The sequence below is a fragment of the Desmodus rotundus genome, chromosome 5, assembly GCF_022682495.2.
Source record: "Desmodus rotundus isolate HL8 chromosome 5, HLdesRot8A.1, whole genome shotgun sequence".
Lineage (NCBI taxonomy): Eukaryota > Metazoa > Chordata > Mammalia > Chiroptera > Phyllostomidae > Desmodus > Desmodus rotundus.
In genome coordinates this window covers 1,835,020-1,857,308 of record NC_071391.1, presented here as the reverse complement: position 1 = coordinate 1,857,308, position 22,289 = coordinate 1,835,020, and the positions used below count along the sequence as shown (strand labels likewise).

The 22,289-nt window shown below is 57.4% G+C and overlaps 1 protein-coding gene across 5 annotated transcripts in view; it reads left to right on the top strand.

Moving 5' to 3' along the window:
- Nucleotides 1-4,475: 4,475 nt before the first annotated feature.
- The window catches only part of NAP1L4 (nucleosome assembly protein 1 like 4), a 33,421-nt gene continuing 15,607 nt past the window's right edge, over nucleotides 4,476-22,289 (top strand). The window contains exons 1-8 of one of the 5 annotated variants that reach the window (XM_045183361.2): nucleotides 4,476-4,552; nucleotides 12,617-12,647; nucleotides 13,677-13,735; nucleotides 16,070-16,169; nucleotides 18,042-18,183; nucleotides 18,424-18,510; nucleotides 19,763-19,894; nucleotides 21,797-21,868. In XM_045183361.2, coding sequence (XP_045039296.2) covers nucleotides 12,634-12,647; nucleotides 13,677-13,735; nucleotides 16,070-16,169; nucleotides 18,042-18,183; nucleotides 18,424-18,510; nucleotides 19,763-19,894; nucleotides 21,797-21,868 — 606 coding nt within the window. In that variant the 5' untranslated portion in view covers nucleotides 4,476-4,552; nucleotides 12,617-12,633. Of the gene's footprint in view, nucleotides 4,576-4,663; nucleotides 4,782-5,508; nucleotides 5,665-12,616; nucleotides 12,648-13,676; nucleotides 13,736-16,069; nucleotides 16,170-18,041; nucleotides 18,184-18,423; nucleotides 18,511-19,762; nucleotides 19,895-21,796; nucleotides 21,869-22,289 lie in introns of those variants that run through there. The other 4 variants (XM_045183359.2, XM_045183358.2, XM_053923924.2 and 1 more) reach the window with 4 other exon arrangements.

Below are 22,289 nucleotides of genomic sequence, written 5' to 3'. Positions count from 1 at the left end.
TTGGGAGCACCCACAGTCCCACGGGGCGCGGTGGCTGGGAGGCAGCAGGACTGGCTCAGTGTGAACCCGTAAGAAAAACAGTCCCCCAGAACAGTGACGCCAACCCGTTCCAGCCACCCCCTGCAACATGACAAGCCACCAGAGCCATCGTGGCTGGAACAGCACGGTCACGTTCGGGCCCACTGGCGGTGCCGGTCAGCTGCTCCCACCCAGATCGTCCACACGAGGCCCCTGGCCCTGGGGGTGGCCACCAGCCTGCCCCCCCCAGGGGTGGTCTGTAGCTCCACAGGTGCCTGTCCCTAGGGATACACGCTGCACACCCTGTGGGGGGTCTGGGCCCAGAGGCCACAGTGTGGGATTCCAGGGTCCTCCTGGAGGCGCCCCCAAGCTCAATGGGTTGATGTGGAGTCTCCTCAGCAGAGGGGAGTGGCGAGGGCCCAGACACGCCACTGCCACTGTGTGAACAAGTGCTGTTGCCACAGGGCTGTAAAGTTGCAGAGAAACAGCTCCTTCAAAGAGCTCGCCGCTGTGCTGTGCGTCTTTAGTGGGGCCTGTTCTGAGAGTGAAATCGGAGACCTTAAGGAAAACCGCTGCGCCGTCACGCATTAACTGGAGAAACCACATGGGCCGGCACTTGGTGTTTGAACCACAGGCGTTTTTGGCTGTGGAGACTGTGGGGACAGCCCTGGTCCCTGCGTGTCCGAGAGCCGGCCCACTGCAGCAGCATGGGACCCTGGACCATCAGGTGCCCGCAAGGGACACTTTCAGACAAATGGGGTTGGAACACAAGGACAGGGACAAACGTGACACAACCGCTGGCCACGTCAGAGGGCACTGGGCCACGTGGAAGTGCTGATGACCTGTGTGATTCCCTCTAGACAACATTCTCAGGATTCCACAGCTGGGGCTGGCACATTAGTGGCCTCCAGGGATTCCGGTGGGGATGGGGCAGGGTGACCACCCCCCAGCAGGCAGAGCGAATGTTTCCATCACTGATATCAGCTCACCTGTGCAAGGTGTTTCCGTGTGCGTGAAGCCTCTTCCCAGGCAGAAGCGAGGCTTGTCCTCCTGCTTCTCCCGAAGAGAAGTCTTTGGTGTTTCACTATAAAAATACCAGGTTCATCACTGAAAAATCAACTCATGCAGAAAACTCCTGGGATAGAGACAGTGTCCCTGCAAGGCCATCTGAGAGCCTGTCACAGTTTGGGGATGCCTCTGGACTCCTCCCTTCCCAGGGTGTGAGGTTTGCAGATCCATTCGGGGTTGTGCACCCCTGCAGGGAACTCTGGTGATGTTTCTGTGCACCAGCCCGCTGCGGATCTGCTCAGTCCTGAGCGTCTCCACGTGCCTGTTTTGTGAGTGCCTTGTAATCTGGGTGCCACCACCCAGTGGAGGGATGTTGAGGGGACCACCTCTCTTCTGCCAGCTGTGGGGACCGCTCAGCAAGCTGCTATGCTGCAGGCCAGTTGGTTGGGTCTGGCTGTTTCTACACTGTGGGACTCAGGAAGTTACCCATCCTGGGTTTCCATTTCCTCCTCTGGGGGTGGGGACGATGGTCTACCCAGAACACTGATGGGCTGGGGCAGTACCATTACTCAGTGATGCGGAGATAAGGCACAGTCCCTCGGAGTGGGGAGGAGGACACACCCGTCCTCCTGGGCTCAGTCTAGGGGCACAGCCACCGAGGGAGGCGGGCCAAGGAGCAGTGAGCGAGGGCAGGGTGGCCTGGATGCGCCAGCCGGCAGGCGAGGCTGCAGAGCACACACACAGAATGACTGTGGCCTGTGGGCAGGGCCTCAGAGCCAGATGGAGGCAGTGAGGATGCTGGAAAGACAAAACTTATGGTGCCCAGAGGCCTTGGGGACCCCTGCCCCGGGGGTTCTGATCCCAGTGCTGCTCAGCCCCAGTTGCACTTAGCAACACTGTCTGCGGACTCACCAACAAACTGATCTGCCCCACCTGCCCCCTCTGAACTCACGCACGGGCAGCAGGGGCTATGAGAGAGTGGAGCAGCCGAGTGGCTTGGTCAAAGCGGGCCTGCGTGCTGGTGGACAGCGTGGAGGATGCGGGTGGTGGGGGACGCCCCCCAGGCAGGAGAAGCTCGGCGTGTGTGGACGGATCTGGGGCAGAGGCGAGGATGCCGTTCAGAGTGAAAGTGTATTGAGGGTGGGACAGGAGCCTGCTCCTGCCTTCCGGGCGTCGTGCGAAATGGGGACCAGCTTTGTTGTGTGGGGCTCTGCCGTAGCCTCTCAGCGGATCCCCAAAGCCTGTGGTCCAGGGTGGGGTGACACCTTCATGCACAAGTTCCCAGACAATGGGAGCCCACGTCCCCCGGCAGCCAGTGGAGCTGCTGCTGGTGCTGGGCGTCTCGCCCCAGGTGGCTGGGCACATTGCCAGGATCTAGGAGAGCAAGAGCCAGCCCGAGTGGGAGGCATCCCCTGGTGCTGGGCCAACCTCATCGTGGAGGCTCCGGAAACCCAGGCTGGGGGCCGGTGTTCCGCCCGCACTCTGGAGGGAGACCCCCTGCAGCAGCCACTCCTGAGATTTCCCAGACCAGCTTCGCACTGGGGTGAAGACTGTCCCCTGCAATGTGACTTATTTGGCAGCAGGGTCCCTGCAGCTGTGGTTAGGTTAAGAAGGGGTCACACTGGAGTAGACTGAGCCCTAAGTCCACACGACTGGGGTCTTTGTAAGGAGACACACGCACAAGGAGGCCAAGTGATGACAAAGGCAGAGGCTGGAGGGACACCTGGAGCCCCAGAAGCTGGACGGGGGAGGCCTGACACTCCTCTGGAGCCTCCAGAGGGAGGTGGCCCTGGGACACCTGGATCCAGACTGGGGAGAACACCCTTCTGGATGGAGCTGCCTCGTTACTGGGACGTGGTGTGGCCGCCTCAGAGGACCCACAGAGATATCAATTCTTGTGTTTTACTCTCTTTAACAGAAACATATTTGATGGCTTAAGTCTTCATTTAAATACATCTATTCAAGGCTGTGGCACAGGTTGAAAACAGTCACAGCATAGGTGGGTGAGGACTGCGTCCTCATTCCCTGAGACAGAAATGGGCCACTTTGCAGGTCCCGAAGCACCGCTCCATACACAGCCGGCCACATGGGGCCCTTACTCCCATTTCTGCCAGGGAGTCCAAGACCCTGTGCCCGAGGTCTGAGGGAGTGTCAGGCCCAGGAGGACTGCTTGGGATGGCAACGTTGGTGTCACTGTGCCTGGCGCCCTCCCCCACCATCACCTCCACTTGCCGGAAAGCACAGCCTGCCCCAGGCATCACCTGCCATCTTACCCACGATCCCCCGAAAGGGGTCTCCTGCCAAACCCACAAGATCCCCAAAGGGGAAGGCCAGGCAGTGTGGACTCTACCTTCCCAGGCCTGGCCTCTCTCCAGGCGGCATCTGGGCCACAGGTGGACCCGGGAGTTAGCCCTCCGGCCCAGAGCAGCCCTGGGCTCAGCGTATAGGCCCCGTGGTGGCTGCTGCCAGTCGCCCTGAGCACTAGGGCCAGTGAGCAGCAGGTGCCATCTGGGGTAGCATGCAAGCTGAGCTGCACATGGGACAGACTCCTGGGGACATCCTGGGGACTGGGGGACAGGGACTAAAGGACAGGCCTGGGCTTCAGCTCTAAGACCCCCTCCCCGACCTGTGTCCTCAGGCACTTAGTCCCCTCCCCTCACCGTGCTGGTGGGGAGGTCACAACAGCTGACACCTGCACCAAGCTGGCTGCTGGTCCAGGGCTCTTCCAACTCTCCCCCAGCCCCACTAAGCAGGCCCCCAAGTTACAGGTGGGGCGATGGAGGCACAGGCTCTTGGCCAGGGCCACCCAGCTAGAGTCGGTAGAGCCCTGGGGCACCTGCACCCTCACGCTGCTCTCCGCTGTGTGGCCCGCTGGCCAGGACACCTGACCACCGACCTCACGGAGGCAGACGGCGGCCCCCAGGGACGGGTGCAGCCCTCACTCCCAGATGCCTGGAGCCCCAGCATCGGCAGCCCTCACATCCCAGATGCCTCGGCGACGCTGAGAGGCGCAGGGCTGGCGCTGCCGGGGGGAAGACCCTGCGTGCGGGGGTGCCGGGGGTGAGAGAGAGGACCCCACGGGCACAGCCCTGGAGGCGGGAGGAGCCCGCGGAGCTAGCGCGGCGCGCTACTGGGGTGAAACCGAAGTGGAAGGGTGGGAAGGGCGCGGGGTCCCACGCGGGATCGGAAAGAGGGGGCTCGGGTGGGTTGCTCTCCACGTGGACCCCACCCCTTCAAGAAGAGGAAGGCTCTCTGGCAGGCGAACGCGCGCCTCCGCGGGCACCGCTCAAAGTATTTGCAGACGGCTCCGGAGTCTGAGCGCGGCGCAGCCTCTGATTGGTCGTCGCCCACGGCGCCGAAGCGTAGTTGACTTGCGCCGAACCAGCCCAATCGCAGCCCACCTTCCTCGAGGAGGGCGGAGACAAAGGGCTCGACCAATGGGAAACAGCGTTGTTGGAAGCCACGGCGGCGCAGTCCCAGGAGCTAGCGAAGCCACTGCCGCCGCCACTGCCGCAGGAGGCGTGAGGTACGGCGCGGGATCTCAGCCGGGTAACGGCGCCCTGGGGTGGCCGGCGGGACCGGGAGTCGGGGGCTGGGGGACACCTCCGGAGGCCACGGGGGCAAGGGCGGAGCCGGGAACAGCGGCGGCGGCGGGCCGGCGGCGAGGCCGGGCAGGCAGCGGCGGGCTCGCGGCGAGGCCCGGCGGGCGGCGGGTGTCCCTCCCCGTTCCGCCCGCCCCCGGCGCGGCCCTGAAGGTCAGGAGCAGCTTTGTTCGCGCGCGGCGTCCCCGGGAAGGTTAAGGTCGCCGGCCGAGCCCTGCCGTGCCGCTCGAGCGGGCCGGGGCCGGCGGGTTGGCCTCCACTCGCGGGGGAGCGCGGAGCCGCTTGCGGGCCTTTGTCTTCGGAGCTGGCGCTGTCCCGGGCGTGGGGGCGGGAGCGGGGCGCGACCTCGGCGGCTCGGCTCCGGACGTCCGTCGGGCCGGGGTTGGTTTGTTTACGAGGAGACGGAGCCCGCGCGTGCCTCCTGGCTGCCGTCGGGGGCCGTGGAGGGAGGACCCCGCAGGGCGCACTCGGAGCGCCGGCCGGCGGGGCCGCTGCGCCGCCGCCTCCAGCCCCCCGGGGACAGAAGTAGCGCCTGCCCCAGAGGCGGCGTGAGTTGCTCGAGCAGGTTCCGGGGGGGAAGTTTCCTGCGTGTCTTCCGGTTCGGAGGCGGCGGCGGCAGCCCCCTGGGGCCGTTCCGGCCCAGCGCCGCGGGTCCGAGTGGGGCGTCCTGCGCGGCCCTGAAAACCGGGCTAGTGGAGGTTCTCTGGTCCGGGGTTGGCCCGTCTCCTGGGGTCACTGCCCCTCCTGCGGCGGGGCGGGGGGGCCAACCGGCGGCCGAACTCCGCCTCCTGCCGCCTCCCGGGAGAGGATGAAAGTCTGCCCGTCGAGTGGAGTTCCGCTCGTGAACGCGCCGGGGCGGGCCGGGGGTGTCCAGCTCGTCCTCCCGTGGTTCCGCCGAACGTCCCAGCCGTGGACTCTTGGAAACGGGGCCGGCGGGGCCGGGGCGGAGACCCCCGAAACGAGCTTTCCCCGCTGCTGAGCTGCGTTTCTTCTTCGAGGGCCAGTCGTTCGTCCTGTGGGAGGTTTGGAAACACCGGTGAGGATGAGACCTTGGTGGTTACATGTGCGTGCGACTTCAAGACTCAGTTTGTTAACGAGCTGGGGGGACAAAGGAGCCTCGTTGTGTAGAGAAAGGAGGTGTAGGAGCTGGGGCCTTCCCGCGTTTCCTTCGGGCCTTTTCCTGCGAATGTTAAGGTCTCTCTTCAAGGTGTGACGGCCATGGTGGTTCTCAGCACAGCGGCTTCTAACTGCGCGAGGTGCTCGTCATCCCAGCGCTGCGGTGCGGGCTGAAGCGCCTGCTCCTGCGCGTGGGTTTGCGGTCTCGTGGTCGAATGCCTGCGGGTGGTCACCTGTGCCTCCGCATCTCAACATCTAGACGCTTTTCTGAGTCTTGTCTTGTTTTTCAAAACAAGTGCAGAACAGTGATTGGAGAAATGACGTTCGTTGTTTTCAGGAACGGAGTTTGTCGCGTTTGCTTTGACAGCCTCAGTAACACAACTCTGGAAAGGGTACTTGCGGCGTTGGCGGCCTCTGCAGCGTGCAGGCATCGCGGCTTGCGCCCCGGCCGGACTGTCGGGCTCTTCTGCGGGCCGCTGAGTTCGGACACTCTGTCTGCGGGGGCGGGCCCTGATTTTCCCGAGACGCGTACTGCGAGTGGGGTTGCGGGGCCGTCAGCTGTGCGGAGCGGGCGGCCCTGGCTGCACGTGGAGCAGGCGCGCGGGCGCCCGCTGCCGGCCGGCGCGTGAACTGCGCGGCGAGGAGGAGCGGGCGGGCCTGGGGCGGAAGGCGGGCGTCCGCGGGTGACTCCCGCAGCAGGGGCCGCCCGTGGGGGCCTTCGCTCGCTGTGACTCGCCTGCGTGCACTGCAGCGGCGAGACCTGTCCACGAGCACACCCACCGGGGACAGCCTTCGGGGTGGGCAGCGGAACTGTTGTTTGACGGTCACACACATTCAGGGAGTGGCTTGTGGGGGCGTGGACTTTTACGTTTTTCCCCTGGGGCCGTAGGTCTTCTACCCGGCCCCCTCCCGGGAAGGCTGGGCCGCTGTTCTCTGTCGGCCGTTGAGTTTTAAGTTCTGTGAGCGGTCAGTGGCTGGAGAGGCAGCGCGTTTCTCTGGTGAGAGAACTGCTGAGGGTCACTTCGTGATCTTCAGCTTGTGGTCCTGGCCGTGTGCGGCCTTAAATTTCTTCTCACAAGTACGCTGTCAGCTGCGGCGTGCACTTTATTATCATCATCATCCCCCAAAAGCCCGAAACAAGATGACGTTTCTTTAATAGGTTTATGGTGGAAACGTCGTCTTTACACTTTAAGTAGTTTTGTGGACATTATAAGAATGCAGTCGTTTCTCCGGTTACAGCCAAGCAGGCAGTCAGTCCCTAGCGCCTCCATGTGCTAGTTCTAGGCGCTGAGCTGTCACGCTGCGTGAGACAGAGGACCTTCCCCTCCACAGCGAGAGACGGCCAGGCTGGATGGTGTAGGTGCCTTTGAGAGGAAAAGTAGAGGAAAGTAGTAGGGGTTGGGGCTGCAGTTGTAAATGGGGCGGAGAGGGGAAAGCCGTGCAGACGGGCGGCAAGGTCTTGAACTCCTGCCTGTATTAAGAAAAACTCGAAGTGTTTGCCTTATCATTCGTGTGCTAGTGAGTTGCAGGCAGCAGAGGAGGAAGTTGGAGCTGTAGCTGATGAAGACCCGCTGTGCCTTCAGCAAAAATAGTGTTTTGGTTGAGGAAAGGAAATCGTTTCTTACTTTCTTCCTGAAAACAGGGCGTGGCCTCTAGCAGGGTTCTGAAAAGACTGCCCACTCTTGTCTGCTAGCAGCTTGGTCTTGTAAGCAGGGGCAGCTTCCTCTGTGTCTTAAAACTGCTTGGAGAAGCCCAGTCGCGCACAGGTAGCACGCAGGCCGGCACTCGCTGGGCGTCCGCGCGCGGAGGAACAGAGGAGCGAGGACGTGAGCCCGTGCTGGGCACGTACACAGGTCCCTGCCCTAGTGGGGCTTGCACTTCAGGGGTAAGACAAGCGCCGCCAGTCGCCCGTCCTCCTCTGAACTCGTGAGCAGCCGTCCACAGAGACAAGACGAGTGCCCCGTGCCGAACGCACGGCTGCGTCGATTAACTGGCTGCCAGTCTGACTTCATCTGTAAGCATGCGTGTGGTGTTTTTATTATAATTTTTTAAAAGATTTATTTATTTTTAGAGAGAGAAGGGAGGGAGGAAAACATCAGTGTGTGGTTGCCTCTCACTCACCCCTTGCTGCAGACCTGGCCCACAACCCGGGCATGTGCCCTGACTGGGAATCGAACCGGTGGTGACCTTTTGGTTCACAGGCTGGTGCTCAGTCCACTGAGCCACACCCGCCAGGGCTAAATTAAAATTTTTGATAAATGCCTAAAGAAGGAGGCGCTATAGATTATCAGTCCTTACATGTGATCGAAATCAGTGTGAAGGTAATTTCAAGACTCCGTGTGAGTCTAGCACCTGGGCCCCTCTTTGTTTAGTTGGTAAGAGATTACAGGTGTGAATGAAGGGTATGTTGTTCAGCGATGCCTTGGGAACTTGTGTAAGTGATTTGGTTCTTCAGACTTGTTTTCACTCACCTTCTGGCACGTTGATTTCCGCCCGGTGATCTTCTAACGCTGAGGAATGCGGCGATGGGGCGGATGAAGGGTCTGCTGGTGAGAGCGATACAGATGCGGCGGGGCTGCCCCAGGGCTGTGTGGGTCGGCCAGGGTTTCTGGGTGGAGGCGTGGGTCGTCCTCTGGGGGGATCCTGGCTCCTTCTTAAAACGGGTGACTCCCCTGTCCCTTGTGACGTGGTCCTCAGCTGACCTGGGCGGTGCTGCTGGAGGTTTGGACCTGGACTCTGGGACTGCTGAGACTGCTCGGGTAGCTAGGGTGGGAGCGCCATCCTTCAGACTGAACCCAGAGGTTACGCTGCAGGGTTTACGTGACCCCACCCTAACTGCTCAGAATTACAGACCCTAACGGGATTCTCAACTCTCAGGGAAACCTGGGTTCCATTTACCTTCATCAGTCGCTTGTCTCATGGCATTGAGGACCTTTGAGTTGAGATACGATACAGGCATGAATGTTTTGGTTGTGTTCCCCAGCTCACAGCTTCTTTCAAAAGTGGCCCACTTTGAAGCAATACGATTACTCTAGCTGTAGACTACAAGTTGTCAGTTTAAAACTAAGAATTTAATGTTACGTTGGATAATTTGCTGCAAAAATTAAAAAATTTTCCCCGTGAGAAGAGTAAAAAAAGATGGAGTAAAAGCAGTTAACTGTACGTAGGATTGTGAGTTGTCTCGTATAAGCGAAGGCAAAGCGTGCGTCTGCAGGCCTGCACGCGTGCGTGCCAGTGAACACTTGGAGCTGTGGGCTCGTGCGGGAGCCTGCCGCTGCCTCCGAAAATTTTAGAATACTCTTTTGCCCACTGTGCCTTTCATATTTTAACTTGATTGCCTCTTTCACCACCCCCCCCCCTTGCTGAAACTTGCCTGAGAGGACTGCGTCTCGTTGGTAGTGTTATCACTACGCTCTTTTTCCGTAGGTGCAGGGAGCGGGGTGAGGTGAGTCGGTTGGCGGGTTCACGTGAAACGACAGAGGGGACGCTGTGTGAGCAGCGTATTGCAGTTACGAGCGGGGGAGAGACCCAGATGGGCCGTGCCCTGGGCACGCACGGTGCGCTACGCGTGTCACTCTGTCTGTAGTTCGTGGACACCGACCCGAGGCCACACGCCTGAGAGATCACGGGGACAGGACTGAAGCCCATTCACAAGCAGGTCATTTATTGTGGAGCTGCTCCATTCCAGCCAGTGAGACAGCGAGTGTCAGGCTTGCTGCTGCTTTCCCCTTCTCTAAACTCATTATCTTGTTCTTCTCTATCCTTGATTTAGCTTTTTTTTTTTTGAGAATGTTGTATCTGAACTAATTTCATTGTTTGCCGTAATGGCACCAACAATGGGATTAAGGAATAGCACATGCCTTCACACGGAAGGACGGAGATTAATTAGTGGGCCAAGGTAGTGAGGGGTCTGCTGGGTGGGGTGGTGTCCGCACAAGGGAAGGCCAGCGAACCTCTTTGGCCTGGGACTTGCCGCAGGGTGTTGAGTCATTTGGCAGATATTTGTTGTGCCAACACTGTTTCAGGCCCTGGACCACCCCAGGCACAGGCTGGAAGGAGCGTTTGCACGCTACTTCTCAGCAGCGGGTGTCCAAGGCGCCGCTGAACTGCAGGATCCTGGCCTGGCCCTGACGGAGATCGGGGATGTCAGCCGTTGTCCCCGGTCCTGAGTGGAGCAGGTGGAAATGGCTGCAGGGGGTCAAGGGGTGGTGGTGGCAGGGGAAGGTCAGGGGGTCTGGGTGTGAAATGTGCGGATTTTAGTCTAAAGAGGAGCGGGGGTGTGAAATGGAGGGTCTCACGCGTGCACACTCAGAAAAATGAAACTTGGACCGACTGAGACGTGTCTCGTGAGGGCCTGGTTTACAGAAGATGGAGACATCCTCTGACCAGTGAGCACCGCCCAGAGCCTCTCCCCTCCTGTGAGCCGGTGGACTTGCCACGTGGCCCCTGCTTGGGTGTGCTCCTTTCACACTCTGCCCATCAAAGCAGTGGTCCTTTCCCTGGCTGGGTGGCTCAGTGGATTGGGTATCAGCCTGTGAACCAAGGGTCACCAGTTCGATTCCCAGTCAGGGCACACACCTGGGTTGTGGGCCAGGTCCCGGGGTGGGGGTGGGGGTTGGGCGTGTGAGGCAACCACGCAATGATGTCTCTCCCCCTCTATTTCTCCCTCCCTTTCTCTGTCTAAAAATAAATAAAATATAAAATCTTACAAAAAACAGACCAACCCCGTGGTCTAACCCGATTGCCTGTCCCAAATTGCAGCTCCTCTGCTGTTCCCCAATGTACTCTGTCTCTGGGAACGCGGGCGCACCTCTGTTTGCCACTGTTGTTTTCGGTTGGCAGAAACCCACATTTGCGTCTCACTTGGCCAGGTGACCTTGGCTCCGGTGGCTCCTCTTTCCCAGCCTCTGGGTCCTCTCCTGTGCTCTGGGGGCGCTCGCTCCATGGGTGAGCGGCTGAGTGTAAAGTGTGGGCAGGTGCCGTCACAGAGGCCCCTTGCTGGCACAGGAGGTGGTGGGATTAGGTGTGTGGTTTGATGGTTGTTGGTTGGGTGGTGAACTCTGGATTCTGTCCATTAAGTGGGCAGTAACATTGCCTCTAGAGAGCAGGCACCTTCTCCCAGCAGTCAGTGGGGGGGGGGGGGCTGGGGGGGGCAGCAGGTGGGTGTGTGAGACAGCGCCGCCCCCCGCCCGCCTTTGTGGCACCTGGATCGGTTTCTGGGAAGTCAAGTTTTCCACGGACGGGGGGTTTGTTGTACAGAAGGTAGTAATTTGAGGGAAGTGTCTTTGCTGCTGCTGACCTCCTGCTGTGCGGCTGGTTCCTCACAGGCCATAGACTGGTACTGGTCCAGGGCCCCAGGCTCCGGGACCCCTGTGGTAGACTGTGGAGAGCCCTAATTAGGTGATCAGTCGTAGCTGGGGCTGGTGTGTAAATACCCATACCTCTGACCCAGCAGTCCTGCCGTCGTCATAAATAAGAGTGACTTGGGGTGACGTAGACATCATCAGGGGGAAACCCTCAGTATTTAATGGCTGGTCAGTGGCAAGTGTGTTCGCTCTACGCACATCATCAAATTACCTTACACTCTGCATTTGTAATGTGGAAGAGCAGACCCCATGCTTGGGAATCCTGTGATTGCAGGTCTGTGCATGTCTCTGCAGCCTGCGGAGTAGCGTGAGCTGGGAGTAAGCGTGGGGCAGGCAGAGCCAGAAGGTGTGGGGCTTGGGGTTCCTGGGGGGAGCCTGGAGTGGGGGAGGCGCAGGGACCCTGGAAAGCCTGTTAGGGCCCTGCTCTAACTTGGCCGGTGCTGGGCATGGCCAGCCCTGCCGCTGTAGTATTCCTCGTATTATTTTTGACCAGATGGCTTTCATCTGCTCCCTTAACTCATTTAGCTTTCTGAAAAAAGATAGTGTAACAATTAATGCAGTGTTTTGAACTTTAAAAACAATTTTCGTGTTTTATTTTGAAACAAAATTACCTAAGGAAGATGTGGTTGAGTTAAATACAAGACAGTTGCAGACCATTTCCAGTGGAAGCTGTTTTTATTAAACATGAAGGGTTTTTGTTTTATCTGATTGTGATTGAGGGATTTGGGTGGCACTCAAGTACCCTCAAATGAGACTGACTGGCGGTCAGCCTGGAACGAACCTTCAGAGGGACTCTGAGGTGTGTTTGCTGTGTCTGAGATTAAGAACCTTCGTTATGAAGGCTTCGTTCCATTTTTCATTTAAGGGCTCTATACATTTAGATGGGGTTTTGAAATTTTATTATCAAGTTCTTTTTAAGAAGTGTACGTTCCAGAACCTGGCTTTAACATTCATAGGTGTAAGTCGCCTAAGCTGGAGCTAACTACCTGTCTTGTGAAAGAGGGTCACACGGGGTGTGCCACTTGTTCTCACGTACGAACGTTCCATGTCGAAGGAAGATGCAGAATAAGCATAAGCCTACAATGCGCCTACCAGTGAGTGCTTTGAATCGCTCTAAAATAACTGGCCTTGCTTAAATACATATCCTGTTACTAAAATTTAGAGATGAGGCAAATTAGAATGGGTGGTTTTTATTTAAGTCTTGTCATTTTAGTACCAACACGAGAACTTTTTTATGAGTAAAGTGTACTCACACTGAAGTGTACATATCCTAAGTGTGCAATTTGATGAGTTTTGACAGGTGTGTGCATCCAGGTAAGCAACTTCGCAGTCTCTGATATTCCCATTGCCCCAGAAAGTTCCCCCCGCCCCTCCTAGTAGGTAGATCACGTCCGTGGGGGGGGGGGGGGGGGGGGGGGGGGCTGGTAAAAGAATGCATTTGCCCGTTGATTTCTGTTTGTAAATGTTTAGTAATGTTAATTGTGACAACTCTTCTTTAATTTCTAGGAGATAAAAACATTCAGATGGCAGATAACAGGTAAGCCAAATGGACTTTGTTTATTGGAGTTTTAATTTTAGTTGATGAGCAACGGGTAAGCTTCATTTTACAAACATCTTAGATGCTTTAGCCAGCGGCACTCTCCCCTCCTCTCTTCCCCTGTGTACTGGAGCCCATTAAAGAGCTGCTCCCGCAGGGTCGCGTCTCAGACACTGTGGCTGAAACCTCAGTGGGAAGTGGTCCTCTCGCTCCTCTGGCTGGAGCACCCCTGGGTGAAGCCCTGTCACTGACCCGACACCACCTAACGTTCTGTGCCCCTGCGGCCCGTGCCGAGGGCCCCGGGGTCGCGGAGGGCAGTGTTCAAGTGCTGTGGGTGCGGGCGGCGTGTCTGGGCCTCTGCGAGTGGAGGCTGCTCGTGAGGGGGAGTTGGTTGCAAGGCTGTGCGGCCGGCTCACAGGGCTGCTGTGCACGCTGTCCCCCACTGAGGGAGGTTGACTTTGCTGTGGTTGGTAGCCCTCCACGCCATCAGTCCTCCTGTGCTGGTTGGTGGGTTGGTGGGTTTGGTTTGAGAGCCGGGAGCATATTTTTTTTTTTTTTGAGGCAAGAAGTTGTAGAAATACACAGGTAGAAATTATTGGTTTTATTTTAAAAAGATTTTAGTTCTTTTAGAGCGGAAGGGAAGGAGAAAGAGAGAAGAAACAGTGTGAGAGGGGAACATCAGTCAGTTGCCTCCCGTGCCCCCAGCTGGGGACCTGGTCACCCACCCAGGCATGTGCCCTGGCTGGGAATCAGGCCGTCAACTCCTCGGTTCACAGGGGCGGCACTCAGCCCACTGAGCCACACCAGCCAGGGCTCCAGGTTGAAAATGAAAATTGTAAAGAGTGGCTTGGGGGTGGGGGGATGATGGGGTTGTTTTTAAATGGTCAAGTGTTTTAATAACAAAGTTTCTCATATGTAACATGTGGAGTCAGTGTTGAGACACCTCCTAACGGGGTGAATAAGAATGCCTTGAGCTGTTTGTCCTTGGAGCTTTCTTTTCAGTAATACTTTCGTTTAACGTTGTTTCAGCTGTGCAGATGGAGTTCCCTCAGATTCCTTGGAAGCTGGGAGAGATGCCAGTGCTGCAGGTCAGCTCCCTGCACAAGGGGAGGTAACGGTCGGAGCATTTATGTGCAGGGCGGCGTCTCCTCCTCTGGAGCCGTTGATTACAGTACCAAAGAATGAAAAGATTTGAGGAAAAGCTAGATTAATTAAAATCAGTAATTCGTTTTATTTTTTTTTAAGTTTTATTTATTTTTAGAGAGAGGGGAAGGGAGGGAGACCGGGAGAGAAACATCCACGTGTGGTTGCCTCTCGTGCACCCTCAACTGGGGACGCGGCCCACAGCCCAGGCCAGTGCCCTGACGGGGCATCAAACCGGTGACCCTTTGGTTCGCAGGCTTCTGCGCAATCCACTGAGCCGCCCAGCCGGGGCTGCAATGTTTTATTATGGGAAACGCAGACTCTGCAGAAGGAAAGTGCCTGTGGTCACTCGGCGTCCGCATGACCTCCAGTGACCAGTCCTGTCGTCGGTGCCTTCTCTTCCCCCGACTGTGCTGAGCCACGTCCCAGTGGCATAGTGCCTTGTCGGTCCACGGGTGTGCTTTCCCCCCATTTTCAAGTCCGTGCTGTTCATGCTCTGGACTCTCTGAGAGTAAGCTGTGCGTGCACCAGCTAAAAGAGCCCCGCAACAGTGCGGTGTGAATTTCTGAGACTGAGGTGAACCCTCACAGCCGCCGCCAAGAAGTCTGACCCTCTGAGTGCGGTCGCGCGTGCAGCCCTGCTCGTGTTGCCCCTTTTCTCAGCAGGCCGGCAGCGGGCCCCACACCCAAATCCAGGACTAGCGGTGGTTGTGCATTGCGTGTGGTTCTGTCTCCTGTATGGGACAGCCACCCCCGCCTTCAGTCAGCAGGCCACCTGCCCAGCTCTTGTGTGCAACATCCGCAGGTGGGGCGGGTCCAGTGGTTTCCTTGTTAGATTCTGGGTAAACACTTTGCGAGTCCACCACGCAGGCGACCCGGTGCAGTGGGAAGTGCCGTTAGGCCCGTGACGGGCCCTGGGCTTGATGACTTGGTTAGGACTGTGTCTGCCAGACTTCTCCATCCTGACTAAATAATCTCAGCACCCTGGGACTCTGCTGTCCTCCATCAGACTCCCTCTCAATGGCTCAGTGCCCACTGACGGTCCTTGCTGAGCCAGTAGTGACCCTGGTGGGTACAGAGGGGGCCATTCTGATTCTGACAGCCCTGCCACGTGTGGCCACTGTTAAAGACCTCCCCCTTTCAGTGTTGCTATGGAGGCATGGGTTACTTACTTATCCGTGGCCATCCTTACTCTTTCTGGTGTGCGAATTGTCCCGTCTGGCCTGTGGGGGCCCTCTGGGCTGGCCTCTGCCCTTTTGCCCCGTCAGTTCTCCATGCCTTTCTGAGTAGCGTTGTGGCACAAGTGACCCTCCACTTTCTCCCCTTGAACTTGCCTTGCCCCGTACCGTGCTCTTAGTTATCAAAGGGGCCTGTGTTTGCTGGTGCAGAGAGTTGAAAACCAAAGCATAGGTGCTGGTGCCGTTGCTTTTAGGCCTTGCAGGGGCCACAGCCAGAGGGGGTGAGTGTGGCGCATAGGACCTAGTGCCATGTGTGCCGCTTGCATACAATTCACACGGTGCCTCACTGCGGCGGTCGCACCTAGTTAAAATGAGTGCTTGCCGGTGCCAGGTCCGGGCTGCCTTTGAGTCTGGGTCTCTGCGGGGCAGGGAGAGGGGACCAGCCTGCAGACACTGAGTCCATGCTGCTAGCTCCCTGGTGAGAGAGGGGTGGAGGGACATGCACTTTCTGCTGGTTCTTCAGTGTGGGCTGTATAGGCAGTGTGGCGGAGGAGACACACGACCTCTGTGAGGGGCTGGGCAGGACACATCCTGTGTAGGAGATGAGTTTGGGCAGGAAGATGTTGTAGGTGGAGGTGGACCATAGGGCAATTGGAAGTCTGGCCACCAGGGAACTGGTGAGAGCCAGGCTTTCCGGGCTGAGTGCTGGGGCCCAAGTGGGCACCGACTCCGAGAGACTGTCTTTTTACCCTGTGCTCACCTTCTGGGCCCCACCATGGGGCCGGGGGAGAGGGGTACGGTGATAGGAAGTGATGGTGTCCTCAGGAGGTTTGGGGCTGAAACAGCCAAGGTGAGACCCAGAAGTCTTGGCACTTTTCACTCAATTCTAACCACCCACACAGGTGATTAATGGAATATCCCATGCCTGTAAAATGCATTTTAAATATTTTTTAAAACATGTCTTTACAAGCCACTTTGCTATATCTAGAAGTGAAAGTAGGTGAGCATGGCTGAGTTGTTGTGAGTTGGTGATGCCAGCTCTGTGCTGCTCTGGGGCGGGCACATCTGACAGCATCCCGCCTTTTTTTTAAACCCTGAACAGAGACGCTCACGGACCAGGTGATGCAGAACCCTCAGGTCCTGGCAGCCTTGCAGGAGCGGCTCGACAGTGTCTCCCACACTCCTTCCAGCTACATCGAGACGTGAGTGTGCTGTGGGTGAGACGTGGTGCAACTTCAAGGAACAAAGAAGAAAAACCTACTTCCCTGTGCCTTAGAATAGAAACAGTGTGTTTTTCATTCAGCAGCGCTCCCCGTTGAGCCGGGCACTGGGTTCCAGACAGCTTGCTTGGGTTCGGAGTCTGGTGGAGGGACCCAGACCTGTGGGGAGAAGGCAGCGGGTGGGGCTCCCTGGCAGATGAGCGCACAGTGCCATCTGGTGGCCGTATGAGAGGACCTTGCCCAGCCTGCGAGTCGGTTGGCACAGGGAGGAGTTGGCAGGGGAGGGGGAAGCGCTTTTTCTTCTTGGTGGCTCTGGGCCAGCTGAGAGCCCCTCCCCCATGATTTCCCCGTGGGGCCTGTGAGTGCTGCCCAGCGAGCAGGCTGTAGGACGGCCCTTGTGTGTCCTGGCTGTCCTCCTTCTGTAAGGGAGGGGCTGTTGCTGGGCCTCCCCCAGCAGTTGGTGCAGCTCAGTCTCTGAACGTCCCCCCTCTCCATGCTTCCCCATGTGGGGCTCTGTGTGTTCCAAGGCCGTTACGGTGGGGAGGGGACAGTTGGGGTCTGCTTTGCCCGGATGGAGGGCTCTCTGGGAGGTGACTTGTGACGTGTCGGCTGTGGCGCCGGTGGCAGCTGTTCCAGGTCTCTGCTTCAGAAGCTGGGCGGTGGGCTGGGCCTGGGTTTGTGGGGGTGGGCACACTGCCAGTGAAGTGCCTGTCAAAGGAGACAGCGTTGTGACTGTCACTGACTCAGGATGGACGGGGCACAGCCACGTCTAGTTTGCTTAGAACCGTTTCGTACTTGTACTCTACTAGGAAGACTTGAAAAAACTTTTTAAAAAGTTTCAAAGCGTGTGACTAGTGCAGAGAAGCAGCGCAGGTGCCGGCATGTCACCGTTTTGTTGAGTTCTTAACTCTGCTGCTTCTGTGTTCTCTCCCCCTGCCCGAGTCCCAGGAGGTGGCTGTTGGGGTCTGGTTAACCGTGTTCACCCTGAGGTGGCCGTGGGTGTGACAAACCCAGCACAGGGACTGTCTCCATCCCTTTGTAAACAGACAGGCTAGGTGTGCGGACACTGGCGAGCTCTGCCCCAAAGACTCAGCCCAGGTGGTGGAGGGCTCAGAGGGCAGGACCGGGCTGCTTGGTGGGGTGGGGTCTGTGGCAAAGCCTGAGGATCTGCTCTGCCTTCTCAATTGTGAGCAAAGGCCGAAAGGTTTTTTCCTTCTGATTTACAGAAGTGACGCTCACAAACTACAGGGATTTTAGAGCCTAGGAGAGTATGGGAAGGCAGGGAGGCCCCCAGTTGCCTGACAGTAGAAGAGAGTGACCCGTTCCTCGGGCTCCCTTGGGGTGTCTGCCAGAGCCCCCCAGGGCACAGGATGCTCCGGGGCAGGTCGTGCCTGCCCAGCCTGGTGTTCCCTCTCGCAGATAAGACCCAGTGGACACTTCACACAAACGCCTGGTGGTTCCCTGAGGGTGTGTCTTCAGAGGGGGCATGATGGGGCCTGGGGACTGTCTTCCTCTACTCACCGCCCCTAAGGGAGCTGGGCCCCTGGGCTGCCCTGCTCTCTGCCTTGCCAGGCCGGGCTGGCCCCTGTTTTAGTTGCTCACTTGGTAAGGAAATAAGGAAAGACGGGAGTTCTTCTGACTTACGTTCTTGTGGGCGATTTATGACGTGACCCTTTCTTCATGTTTATTTTTATTTGTGAGCCGTCTCCTCGGCGTCCTCCCCCCACCATTTTTCGCCTGTTGGAGCACGTGTCCATTTCTTAAGGGTTAGCTCTTTTTCATAGTAAGGGTGTCAATTCTGTGTTAGCCTTCGTCTGTTTTAATGAAACGTGGCTTTTTTTACTCCCTCCTTAGTCTACCTAAGGCAGTGAAGAGAAGAGTTGATGCACTGAAACAGCTTCAGGTGAGGTGCGCTCACATAGAGGCCAAGTTCTACGAAGAGGTCCACGACCTGGAGAGGAAGTACGCGGCGCTGTACCAGCCTCTCTTCGACAAGGTGGGCAGCGCTGCTGGTGCCCTGGGTCGCTCCTCCCCAGCCGTCCTTGAGGTGAAGCGTCCAGGCTTACCCAGTAAATCGGTGCATGCTATTCCTTAAGCCCTTCTTGACTTTGAGTCTTAGAGTAAGTTACAGGAGCCCCCAGCGTTCACAGTCCTTTCATAGACATTCACAGACCTGTGGCCTTGGCTCCTGACTTGCCAAATGATGTAACTCTAAGGAGGTCTCGCTCTCACTTAGAGAAGGGAGTTCGTCACTGGCGACGTCGAGCCAACAGACTCAGAATCGGAATGGCACAGTGAGAACGAAGAGGAGGACAAATTGGCTGTAAGTTGACATGTTGTTTGTTTGCTTGTTTTAACGAGTGCAACTTGTGTTCTGTTTCAATAGCGGTAGAAGTAAGAGATGTCTCTTAATGAGCAACACGCTTTACAGAGAAAAGAGCTGACGGCAGTAGGCGCTGCCCCCCAGGTCGGGTGTTTAGGTGTCTTTGTGGGCGTGTACTGAGCAGCCGGTGGGCCTGGCGCCTCACTGCGTGTGTCAGTTAACGCAGTGAGCCGGGCACCCCGGCCCACTCGGCCCTCCAGAGCGCCTCTGCACGGTGTACGGTGAGGTGTGGGGCCGTGGGAGTCTCAGTCACGTGTCTGATCGATGGTCGCCAGCCAGTGTGGTTGTGGGGAGGGGGTTTGTTGGAAACGTTCTGCCAGAGTGCCTGTCACCACTTGTTAATGAGTTAGGGGTCCTTTTGGTGACACGACCTGTCCATCACCTCTTAACAGCTTTTTCTGGTGACGGGGCCCATTCCAGTGCCACAGAACGTCCCAGCATGCCAGCAAGTTCAGTTTGTCAGCCTGATTTTGTTTTTGGGAGATGATGAGCTTCTGTCCTGTGAAACTAAATTTTAGGGGTTTTCTTGAAGTATACGTTATTTTTGGTAGCCATGTGTTTTTGATCTAGCAAATATGTAGAGCTTGGGCTAGCTGAAGCCATGACCACGGGTCATTGTGGTTGTGAACCAGATCCTTACTGCTCAAGGACAGTCTGCCTCTGCTGGTTTACACAGCCCGCGGGGCGTGCTTCCTCGCAAGGTCCCCTGTGATGAAGCATGCGCACTGTCCCGTGGCCCCCGTGCAGTGCTGGCCTTACCTGGGGCCCTGGTATCTCTACGTTGCCACCAAGCCTTCCTGTCACCACCCTCATGTTCGCATGGTGTTTCTGTCTGGTGGGATGATTGGGCTGCCATCCTGTAGTTGGACAAGCGTTTGGGTGCAGCGGTCCCCAGATGGACGCCTCACAGATCCAGCTCTGCACAGCCGTCCCTCGGACCACCTCTCAGCTTTACCGCCAGTTTAAATTACATCATGAGATTGCATCTGGAGCGGGGTGCCTTGAGTGTCTTGTCTCCAGAAACATTTGAAATCGTGAGCTGCTCAGTGGCCCTGGAGCTGCAGATTCCACGGTCCCGGGTTTGCGGCAGCACAGTCTGTGTGGGATTCTGAAATGGGCGCCGGGTTAAGCCGCTGGACTGCCACCGTGTTACTTTGTGGTAAGTGTTCTGTTCCTCATCTCTCATCTTTAGGGAGACATGAAAAGTAAAGTGGTCATAGCAGACAATGAGGCCGCAGCAACAGAGGAGCCCAGCCCCAAAGGCATCCCGGAGTTCTGGTTCACCATATTCAGAAACGTGGACATGCTGAGCGAGCTGGTCCAGGTGAGCACACCGCCCTGGGTGGCAGGGCGCGCTCTCACAGCCGCTGCGTCCTGCTCTCCGGCCCTGCGGGGGGAGAGGCTCTCGCTGTGATCCCCACTCAGGAGTGGTCTCGATCTCCTTCCAAACTGGGGCCGCGTCTAAAGCACGTGGCGTAGAAGAGCCAGGGTTCTGGTGTGCCCCAGGGGTGGGAAGTCCCCACGCAGCAGAGCAGATGGACAGACTCAGGACGGTCTGTCCCACACCTCAGTAGGAGTACCCTTCCCGGGGACACGTAGGCTCTGAGTCCGCGGGCCTGGTGGGGTCTGTTTCTGACGTCCCCGGGTGACGCCTGTGCTGCAGGTTGGGGCCCACAGTGCACGGTGGTGGCTTCCAGTGACGGGGCTTATTGGTGCCAGCAGGTGACTTACTGGGGCGACCAGCCCTTGTTAGTAACCCAGGGGTGGCCGTGGCGCTTCGCCCCTGCGTCTCCTTGGTCTTGAGGGCAGCAGTACCCTTGGGCACCCTTCACTGAGGTGTCTCTTGTTCTCCCCATACCTCTGTATTGGTGGCACGCTTCGGTTTTTAAGCTGCAGAGTCCTGCTGCTTTCTGTGCTAAAGCTGTGAAAATACATGCTGGCCTTTCTAGCTGCTCATCTGTGCAGGGGGCGGTGAGATGTCATTGGCACGGGAACCTGATGGCAGGTGTGGCAGGTGATGGTCGGAGGTTCTGTCTGGTCGATTGTTAGGGCCCGAAGACGGGCTCCACCTGAGTCTTCTGTGTGGGGTGGCCGGAGTGGATGGCTGCAAGAAGAGTGTAGAAAATCGGGGAGAGCGGCTTCAGTGCTCCCCTTGGTGCCCAAGGGCCATGCCTTTGGGCCCTTTGTCCTGAGACAGCACTGTGCTTCGGCCTCGCGAACTTCTTGCCTCAAGGGATGGGCAGGACACAGTGCTTGTTTCATGGATGTGGAAAAATGCCAGTGGGCACTGCTGGGTCGAGGGGATGCATTTGAAGACCTGGTGCCATGGAGTTGGGGACAAACCAGTGATGACGTTCACCTGAGCGTTTAGGACGAGGCACAGGCGCTGTCAGTGATGTGAGGTCTCAGGGCCTTGACCCTCAGACTGATGTTACTTTTCATCTAGAGACTTGCTGTGTATCTGTGCTGTTGGCTGTTTTTTGTTTTGTTCTTAAAATTGGGAAGTTGGTGTAATCATTAGACTCAATTCTTAGACTTAGTGGAACCTCAAGAACCCTTCTCATTCAGCCCCCACACAGCAGGCATAAAGGAGTAACTGTTTTACAGGTGAACCCCTGCTGGGGGTGGTCTCTGGGATTCGAGTCTTGTCTTCCCTTCTGTCTCTTGGACTTTCTGGAATGACAGTGTTGGTGAGCGTCTGTGAAAAGCCTGGAGCTGGTGTTGGGCACTCTGGTGCCTGCCAGGAGGTCTCAGCCACGCCTGGCAAGTGCTCTGGACTGGCAGTGACTGTGTGGTGGGTTTTGCGTATTTATTGCCACAGGCCAGTGCGGGGGCAGTGGCTGCCAACGTCCTAACTGACCTAGGCCTGCCTTGTGACTGTCTCTCTGGGGATGCTCTGGACCGTTTGCTGCTGGCGGCACCTCTGCCACGGGCACAGGGAGCTGTGGTGCGGGAGCAGTTGGGACTCCCGTCCCGGCCTCGAAGGCGCTGTGCTCGGTGCCTGGCTCTGGTGACTGCCAGCAATGTGGCATCCCTCTGCCATCCCCTCCAACGGTTGTTGGGGAATGGGTTGGGTGGCTTCCTGGGAGTCAGTACTTGACAAAGATAGGACTCCACTGGGGCCCATTGTCCAGCATCCAGGAGTGACGCACCAGCGACTCAGTGAGGACACACCTGTCATTTTTAAAAGCTCACTGGAGGTTCCTTTGTTCCTCTTTGTCTTTAGGAGTACGATGAGCCAATCTTGAAACATCTGCAGGATATTCAAGTAAAGTTTTCAGAGCCTGGACAGCCTATGGTGAGTATGACCGTTTGAGCCTGTGGCTGGCATCAGGGGGCATCAGGACACTGAGGGTCAGGGGTTTGGGGCCAGGGCAAGACATCAGACCCACTGCTCACATGTGATTGGAGCCAGATGCTCCCTGAGGGTCAGGGCAGCCTGGCAGATAACTTAGGCCACTTGTTGCCTGGTGGCAGGTGCAGGAGTCAGACATGGGATTGGACTCTTGGGCCCACGTGGTGTCCCCTGTGGCACGCTATTGTCTCTTGGCTAGTTTGTCCCTGTACCATTCTCTTCCTTAGCGTCCCCTATGTTTTCAAGGGCGTGGTACGTACAGTCTGTTTAAAAGGACAGTGGGTACAACCCAAGGCAGTAATGGAACAGCCTGCTGGGTGTCTGTTCGGAAAAGCGACTGCAGGTGCAGGAGACGGAAAGGCGC